General features: G+C 65.2%; 1 protein-coding gene across 1 annotated transcript; it reads right to left on the minus strand.

The window, feature by feature from the left end:
- Positions 1-3,261: 3,261 nt before the first annotated feature.
- On the minus strand, positions 3,262-9,117 carry LOC112124764 (sodium-dependent multivitamin transporter-like; the record flags this gene model as incomplete). Its single annotated transcript, XM_026663106.1, has 9 exons — positions 3,262-3,383; positions 4,426-4,529; positions 5,004-5,191; positions 5,541-5,627; positions 6,779-6,846; positions 7,350-7,462; positions 7,585-7,673; positions 8,370-8,499; positions 8,770-9,117. Coding segments are annotated over 9 exons (1,249 nt in total), but the record flags the coding sequence as incomplete, so codon positions are not given.
- Between the last annotated feature and the right edge of the window lie 171 nt (positions 9,118-9,288).

Consider the following 9,288-nt stretch of genomic DNA (forward strand, 5'->3'; position numbering starts at 1 on the left):
ACCCCCCAAGGGGGCTGTGGTGCCCTGGGACCCCAAGATGGACCTATCTGAGGACCCCCCCTGTTGTCTGTGCCTGCAAGACCTGTCTTGGACTGTGTTCCTGTCGTCTAAATAAACCTTCTGCTTTACTGGCTGGCTGAGAGTCATGGTGAATCGCAGGAAGCCGGGGGTGCAGGGCCTTGGGTCCCCCCACACTCCGTGACACCTGTATCTACCAGGTGTCATGTGGTATGTCACCAGGCAACTAATGTCTTGCTAGTCATTCATGTTCTTGTGTGATGTACGTGCGGTGTGTAGTAAGAGTTATGGATACACACTGGAATTACACTAACGGGTGTTTAAACCAGGCACGTCAGGGGAGTTGGTAAACAGGTCTGCCCTAGACAAAGGAAGGCGTCTTTGCTTCTATGCCCAGCCCAGGGTCAAGCAGAGACAATGCAGGTCCATTTACATGTCAGGCAAACGAAGCCCCAAGCTACCACCTGGGGCAGGAGAAAGCTTCCAGCAGGGAAGAGAAACTTTATCTGGGCTATAAAGACAGGGGGTCTGAACCTCACGTGCTAAGCAATTGGATCACCTGATTGTGTCCAACATTTCTGGGTTATAACCATGTATGGAGTGAGGTGTTTAGTGAAGGCCTGGCACACGCTGGTGATTAACAGCACCACCAAATGTCTGCACGGCCGTGACACTCCATCAGGAACTATGGGACATTGCGCTTCACAGAGTGTCCTAGCAAAGGAGAAACAGGTCCTTCCCCGCCAGCAGGGAACGTCACCGCTGTCCCCGTCTCCTACGTCCGTTAAGCGTGGCGGAGTCACAACCTGGAAGCCCCATTTCCAAGCAGGGGATGGGAAGCCCACAGGAAGGGAAAAACATCCAGCCAATCGGCCTCTGGAAATAAGGTCATTGGCCTTTGGGAGACATCGGCAAAGCCAGCTGCCATCTGTGACACCCGGCACTAGGCAGGGTCAAGGGAACAGGGCTCTGGCAAGCCGAGAAAGGTGGGTTCTTCAAGCCGGGGGGGGGGGGGGGGGGTGAAGTCTCTGCAAACTGAATGTAGGTGAGGAACCTGTGTAGGCAAAGAGCTTTCACCAAAAGAAACCAGCCCCTTGCGCGTCTGCGGAGAGCCAGCCAGCCATGGCTGGGAAGGAGAAATCCACCTTGAACAAAGCCCAGGTCACTGGAAAGTGTCTTTGGTTGTGTTTTACTGGTCGCTGTCCGTCTCCATTCCTTAGGTACCCTGATGGCTACTTTGTGACTCGTTTGTTTATTTGTACGATAAACCAGCTCCGGGCGGTGCGGGAAGGGCAGGGTGGATTCGCCCCAGTTAGGGTGACAAGATGTGATCTGCTTTGGTCTCTCTAAAGGAGCAAGGAGCCGTATTATTGCTCTGAGTGGGCAGGGGAGGGCTGGGCGCTGCAGGGCACATGGTTTTAGGGACATTGAGGACTGGGAGTGTGTCGGGGCCTGGGATGAAGTGGGACATTTCTTAGTGTTTTGCATGAACCCTGTGTGTGCCTCAGTTTCCCTGTGTGCTGCATGTGTAACGAGGGGATGGAAGGGGGGTTGCAGAGGACCAGGTGTGACCTTGTCTAGCAGCCGGGACCCCAGACACAGCCTGGAGCTTGGGGACCCAGTGACTAGTGCCCGGGAGGCCCAGCCCAGCTGGGAGCCAGACGGTTACGGCCAGTGGGAGGACAACGGGCTGAGGAGAGAGAGGCCAGGGGACCTGCCCAGCCAGTTCCAGCCGGGGCGGGACAAAGGCCGGAAGAGAGAGGGTGCAGGCAGCCTGTTTATCTGGGACGACGGACACAGGACAGATGAGGGGCTGGTGGGGGAGGGGATATTAGGTGGTTGGCTGGAAGGAGGGGGCAGGGCGGGGTGGGGCTGGGCTGGGGACAAAAAGCTGCCTGGGCCCATCGGGACCAGGACAGACCCATCTGGCCGGGGCTGAGACTGGCCAGGCCCGAGGGCCCTGAGAACTGCCTGGGCTGGGTCCAGATGCTCAACAAACCACCTGTGTGGCTGGCTGAGTCACTGCAGGCTGGAGATCGGGGGGCGTTGCTCCCTCTGGGGGAGGCCCTGGGGGCCCAGAGCGAGTGGGCTCCCTGAGGGGGCCCACGGCAGAGCCAGGCGTGCTGGGGGCCCAGAGGTGCGTTGCCGGGAGGGGGTGGGGCAGAGGGCCTAGCCCCAGAGACCGACGGGGGGGCCTGTCGCACTGAAGGGGTTCTATGAGTCAACAGTGTGCCCTTGTTGCCAAGAAGGCTAACGGCATTTTGGGCTGTATAAGTAGGGGCATTGCCAGCAGATCGAGGGACGTGATCGTTCCCCTCTATTCGACAAAGCCCTGGCTGGGATGATTTAGTTGGGGATTGGTCCTGCTTTGAGCAGGGGGTGGGACTAGATACCTCCTGAGGTCCCTTCCAACCCTGATATTCTATGATTCTCCCCGGGACTGTACGGAGCCCAGAGCCGGGGACTGTCTGGGACAGGGCCCCCTGGCCTGTGGAAGCGAGTGGGGCTCCAGCCAGGGTGCTGGGGAGTGAGCATGTGGGGCACACACACTCGGGGCGTGACCGGCGGGCTGGGAGCTACCGGACACAGGGCGAGCGGTGCCAGCCCCCAGTGCTGTGACCTGCCTCCGGGCCGAACGCACCCCACCCCCTCCATGGCTAGGAGACCCCGCCCCACTTCTACACCCCCCATCTGCATCACGGCAACGCGACACACCTGGGCAGGGAGCCCTGGGCACTGTGGGGACTCCAGCCAGCCCAGCCTCTGCAGCACGTCTCCTCCGCAGCCGGGCTCCTGCCAGCACATCCCACCTGCCCACGGGCATCAGGCCAGGTTCAAGGTCTCGGCCCTTCCCTCTGGGGCGCCCCAGGGCCTGGGCCCAGCGGATCTTGGAGCCGAAAGCTCCAGGGTGGGGACGGAGATCGACAGCTCTGTCCTTAGGCCCTCACCAGGGCCAGGCTCGCCTGGGTGGGAGACGGAGCTGCCACGGGGCCTAGTCTGGATGAAACAAGGACAAGCCGAGCCCCCCCGGCCGTGCCCAGCTCCAGGCCTGCGGAGCCGACCGGCCCCCTGCTGGCGCGCCCAGCCCCCCCGAGAGCAGTCCCGCGACAGGGGCTGTGCCCGGCGACGACGGGGGCTCGGGCGGGAACCGTATGGAATAACGTGGGGGCGCGTCGCCGGGCAGGGATGGTAACTGGGGTCCCGGCCTGCCCTGCCGCACTCACAGGGCTCCCAGCCACTCACCTCAGCGGAGCAGCCCACCCCACAGCTCAGCCATTCCCGGTACCTCTGGGGCAGGCAGCAGAGCAGCCGGGGCAGCACGGGGTAGATGGTGCGAGGGTTGACGGTCGCTCCCTTGGTGGGACCTGCCAGGGCGAGGGACAGAGTACAGGGGGTTACACAGGCCCCTGCGCCCCTCAGACTGTCCTGCTCCTGGTGCCAGGCCAGGCCCTATGTCCCCACTTCAGCCTGCCCTTCCCCAGGCCCGGAGCGCAGAGACCCCCGGTGCCAGGGGAGGCAGGGTTGGGTCTATTCTCTCCTTCCCTGCCCTCCCCTGGGGCAACCCAGCCTGGACCGGCCACGGCCAGGAGCCCGCAGCCACACGGCACCAACGGCTGTGCCTGGGGCAGGCCGCAGCCCCTGGCCTCAGGACAGACGCCCCCCAAGGGCAGCGCTGCATGCTGGGCCGTAGCCTCTGCTCTCCGGTCATGGGCATCCAGCCCCCAGCCTAACAGGGAGCCTGGGGGGGCCCCAAACGTGAGCTCCGCCCGCAGCCACGAGCCCTTCATTCCCCCGCCCCCACACAGCCGAGAGTGGGATTTTCTGTCCTGTCCCTGACCTACGGGCCTGGCCGCGACCCGCCGGGCTCAGGGCTGCCAGCCTGTGGGGGCTGCTCTTGGGTAGGAGACAGGAGGTGGGGGGGCAGCACCGCCGAAGGCTAGGACCAGCTAGAGCCGCGACCAGGCAGACAGGGGAGCCCAGGACAGACCCATGGACAGTGGGAAGCTCCGGCAGGCAGGGATCCGGTTCCTGGAGCAGGCTGGCTCTAGCAGCCCTGGTGTCGGCCAGCAGGGACTTAACCCCGACTTCCCTGGGCCAAGCCAAGGGCCCCCCACGAGAGCTGCTCTGGGGGAAAGGCTGCCTGGTGTCCCTGCAGGCACTGGCGGGCGCAGGGGTCCCTGCAGAGCGGCCGAGTCTCTCCCGGGCGTCTGGCTCAGCGGGACTCGCTGGGCAGAGCGACGGGCTGAGGCAGGAGCCCTCCCCTTGCGGGACTGGCACTCCAGGGCCTGCTTAGAACTGGGGGGTAGCCAGATCCTCTGGATCCATGAGAACCTCTCACCCCCCCATGCACAGCCAGGAGCCCCTCACTCTCGCCCCCCCCCCAGTCAGGAGCCCCCCCGCACGTACCCGTGAGCAGGCTGACCAGCAAGCCCACCAGGATGACAGTGGTGGAGTTGTGGGCGCTGTACCACATGTACGACAGGCTGTAGAATTTCTGGAGCCCCGAGAGGCTGTGGGGGGAACAGCCGGGTTAGGGGGCAGCTGGGGACCTGGCACCCGCACAGGCTCCAGCCGCCACTGGACATCTCTGCTCCCTCGGCGGGCCCAGGGCCCCGCGTGCCTCCGTCTGCAGCCCGGCAGGAGGTTAACGCCTCTTCACCCCTTCGGGGGATGCTCCTTTGGTCTCCCAGCAGCCTCCAGTGGGGGTACAGCAGCCTCCCCTGTGCCTGGCAGGCACCGGAGCCCAGTCCCCAGCCCCCTCCCCCGGTGGAGCCCAGTCCCCAGCCCCCTCCCCCGGTGGAGCCCAGCCCCCTCCCCCCGCGGAGCCCAGCCCCCTCCCCCCGCGGAGCCCTCCCCCCCGGCAGAGCCCAGTCCCCAGCCCTCTCCCCCCGGCGGAGCCCAGTCCCCAGCCCCCTCCCCCGTGGCCAAGATGCTCAGGGAAGGGCTGGGGCCAGACCCCCCCGCAGCACGGCTCCCCAACTCACCGCTTTGGGGCCGGGGTCGAGGTCAGCAGGGTGGTGGCGAGGGCCGTGCTCAGGTTGCTGGCCTGCGGGAAGTCGGTGATGTTGGACAGCGGCGGGGCCGAGGGGGCCGCCCGCAGGTTGGACACCAGGCTCCCAATGCCGATCCAGAAGGCCATGGCCAGCCCGGCTGCCAGCCCGGCGATCGCACCCTGCACACGGGGACAGCAGTCAGGGGCGGCCCGTGCAGCTCCGGGGACCTCCGTGACCCCGAGGGGCTGCTTCACCCCGCTGGGGAGGCACCGAGACCCCTGCCCAGCCGGTGGAGGGGCCATGCCGCAGCTGAATCCATCTCCCTGCTGGGCGCGGCCTCAGTTTCCCCCGTGCTGTGTCGACTGCAGCGGAGCTCAGCGATTCACAGCGGCTGGGGCCTGGCCAGTACCGGGCCTGCTGCGCCCCCCCGCCCAGCCAGACCCGAAGGGGATGGGAGCAGACACAGGCCCAGCCCGGGGCTGGGGCCTGCAGACGCTAGGGAGGGGCCCAGGCGGGAGGGACACTCACGGTGGGATTGGCACACGGGAAGAACATCCCTAGGCAGAAGAGTCCCAGCAGCGGCCCGCCCACCATGCCGAAGATGCTGATGGCAGCCTGTGGGGAGACAGCGCGTCACCCCTGCAGCAGGGCCCAGCCCCTGGGACAGAGGGCAGCGGGGCTCCCCGCCGCAGGCTGGGACACAGAGAGGGGGAGACATGTACTAGCAACAAGCCCCTTTGGGCACTGCCGGGCGTTCACAGGCAGAGGCCAAGGGACAGGGAAGTGCTGGGACCGTTACACAAGGCACGGTGAGCTGGGGACGTCTCCGCTGGAAGCAATGGAGGAGGAGAGACCTGGGTGTATGGGTCCATCACGGGGGGACTATGAGCTGCTAGTGTGATGCGGCCGTGATAAAGGCTAACGCAGTCCTAGGGTGCATCAGGCGGGGGATTTCCCGGAGAGACGGGGACGTGCTAGTATCATTATACCAGGCACTGGTGAGCCCTGGGCTGGAACACGCGAGCAGGGCTGCTCTGCCGCGGGTAAGAAAGATGAACTCAGACTGGAAGAGGTGCAGAGAAGGGCGACGAGGCTGATCGGAGGAACGGAGAACCTGCCTTACGAGAGGAGACTCAACGAACTCGGCTTGTTTAGCCTGACCAGACGCAGGCCGAGGGGAGATCGATCGCTCTCTCTAAATCCATCCCAGGGATAAACACCAGGCTGGGGGAGGAGTTATTGAAGCTAAGCGCCCATGTGGACACAAGAACACGTGGCTAGAAACTGGCCATCAACAGGTTTAGACTTGAATTTAGACGAAGGTTTCTCACCACCAGAGGAGTGAAGTTCTGGAGCAGCCGCCCAAGGGGAGCAGTGGGGGCAAAACCCCGAACTGGCTTCCAGGCTGAGTGTGATCAGTTTATGGAGGGGATGGTGTGATGGGGCTGCCGACGATGGCATGGAGCTGATCTGCGACCGCTAGCAGCAAATACCCCCAGCGGCCGGTGATGGGACACTGCAGAGAATTCTTTCCCAGCTGTCTGGCTGGTGGGTCTCACCCACACGCCCAGAGTCTGACTGATCCTGGATTTGGGGCTTGGAAGGAATTTTCCCCGGGTCAGGCTGGGAACCCTGGTGGTGGTGGTGGGGGGGGGGGTTCGCCTCCCTCTGCAGCCTGGGGCCCGGGTCACTCGCTGGTTTGAACTACTGTGAATGGTGGAGTCTCTGTCACGTGAAGTCATGACCCTGGGGGGGTCATGTCCTACCTGCAGCATGGGGCCCATCATGGAGGAGAGGTAGGCCATCCCCAGGCAGAGCAGGCCATAACTGAGAGCTGGGGAGGAGAAGGGGGTTAGAAGCTGCAGCATCACTCAATACAACAACCTGCCCCTGGGCAGGGCACAGCCAGGAGCCTGGGGCAGCGGGTCGGGAGTGAGGGGCACCGGCAGAGCTGCGGGGGGGCAGGGCTGGGCTAGCAGGGGCTGCGGGTCGGGAGTGAGGGGCACCGGCAGGGCTGGGGGGGGGCAGGGCTGGGCTAGCAGGGGCTGCGGGTCGGGAGTGAGGGGCACCGGCAGAGCTCAGTGGGGAGCAGGGCTGGGCTAGCAGGGGCTGCGGGTCGGGAGTGAGGGGCACTGGCAGAGCTGGGGCTGGGGAAGCAGATCCAGATGGGGAAGAGCTCCCACAGATCTGCCTGCCCGGGGCTGGCTCGGGGTCTTTCTTTGCATGGCCACTGGGACCTGGCAGCGGATCAGGGGCTGGGAGGACGCCCCTCCCCCCCGGGAGCGTGGGACAGACCCCCCAGCAGGGAGCCGCGTGGCCTGCAGGAGCGTGACTCACCCAGCAGCTTAGAGAGCAGCGTGGCATGGGACTCCCGCAGGCCGGGGAAGTAGGGGTGGATCAGGTCCTCCATGGTCACTGTGGCCAGGGAGTTGAAGGCCGAGGAAATTGTGCTGCAAGGCAGAGAGAGGAGCTGGGGTCGGATGGGAGGGGCCTGCTCCCGTCACACCCAGCCCGGACACAGGGGACTCTCAGCACCCGGGCGCTGGGCACTGCCCGGGCACAGGGCACTCACCTCAGGGAGCCGCTGAAGAGGCAGGCGACGAAGAGGCCGGGCAGGCCGGGCAGGTCCTTCAGGACGTCCATGACGAAGTACAGAACCAGCTGCAGAACATAAGGGCCGTACCGGGTCAGACCGAAGGTCCATCTAGCCCAGTATCCTGTCTACCGACAGTGGCCAATGCCAGGTGCCCCAGAGGCAGTGAACCGAACAGGTGATGATCAAGTGATTTCTCTCCTGCCATCCATCTCCACCCTCTGACAGACAGAGGCTAGGGACACCATTCCTTACCCGTCCTGGCTAATAGCCATTCATGGACTTAACCTCCTGCAAAGGCAGGAAGCTGGTCAGGGTGCCGGCCGGCCGGGGGAGGGGAGAGGGCATGGGAGGTCAGGGCGCTGGCCAGGGGAGGGGAGGTCAGGGCACCGATTCGCTGAGGGGGGCGAGAGGCCAGGGGCACCCAGGGGAAGGGACAGCATGTGAAAACAATCAGCAGCCGTCGCTAGCAGCGTCACCATCACTCAGAGCCGCCATCGTTGGGTTTCAGAGTTAACGCCCCGGGGCTGCATGGTGCCGTTCCCCTGCCCAGAGCCAGCGTTGCAGGCTCTCTGCTGACTCAGGCAGGCATCAGGCGGCTGGGAAGGTTTCCCTTCTAGCAGCAAGCCCATGGGAGCAAGGCCGAGGGGCCGTCTCCGAGCGAGGAAGAAAGCTGCCCAGAGCTCTCGCAGTCGGGAATCCCCAGGAGGGGGGCCCTGGCTTTCGGGTGAGGGGGTCGATCCCGGGCCCAGCCCGGCACTCACCTGGTCGGAGGAGGCCTGGCTCTGGGCTGCCGTGAGCGGATGCTCCTGGTAATAGGCAAACATGACCAGGCCCGTGAGGCAGCTGAGGCACAACACCACCTGCTGGCAGGGGAAGACGGCGTAGCAGGAGCTGCGAGGGACGAGGGGGTGTTACAGGGGCGCGTGCAGCAGGAACCCTTGGGACCAGTTCTCCAGAGCCCCTCGCCAGCAGGAGCTGGGCCCAGCGCTCCCCGGGCAGGGCAGGCTGTAGGGGCCAGAGGGAGCTCTGAAGGCCTTGGCTGTTGGGGTCCCTGCCCCGCTGGAGCCGGGGGGCCCGTGCAGAGCACCTCCCAGCTGCCCAGGCCCCTGGCGGGACTCTGCCCAGCTGCGCGCCATGGCTCCCCCTGCCCCCCATACTCACAGCACGGCCTCCCGCTCGGTGCGGGAGCTGAGGTAGCGCTGCACCTGGGCCTGGTTCACGCCGTACAGCGACAGCATCATGAAGACGCCCCCGACGGCCAGGGTCCAGAAGGTGTGACGCTCAAAGGGGTCGGGGTTGAGGCTGCAGCGAGACACAGACGGGCAAGTGCTGGAATCTGAGCTTGTGGGGCTGGGAGTGAGGGGTCCCGGCCCCCACAGAGCACTCGGGGCTGGGAGCACGGTGCGGCTGCCCCCCACGGCTCCCTGCTCTGCTTTATGGGACCGTTTCTCCTGCCCAAAGCAGGGCCTGCGTCGGGCCGTGGCTTGTCTAGCGCCCCCCGGGCCTTCCCTGACCCGCAGCGCAGGCAGGTCCCACGGGAGTGGGCTAGGTTCTCCCCACCCAGGGCCGGCTCCAGGCACCAGCTTAACAAGCAGGTGCTTGGGGCGGCCAAGGGAGAGGGGCGGCACCTGCGGCAATTCGGGGGCAGCAGGTCCCTCACTCCCTCTAGGAGCGAAGGAC

Source organism: Terrapene carolina, unplaced genomic scaffold, assembly GCF_002925995.2.
Source record: "Terrapene carolina triunguis isolate 2854851 unplaced genomic scaffold, T_m_triunguis-2.0 Scaffold32468, whole genome shotgun sequence".
Lineage (NCBI taxonomy): Eukaryota > Metazoa > Chordata > Testudines > Emydidae > Terrapene > Terrapene triunguis.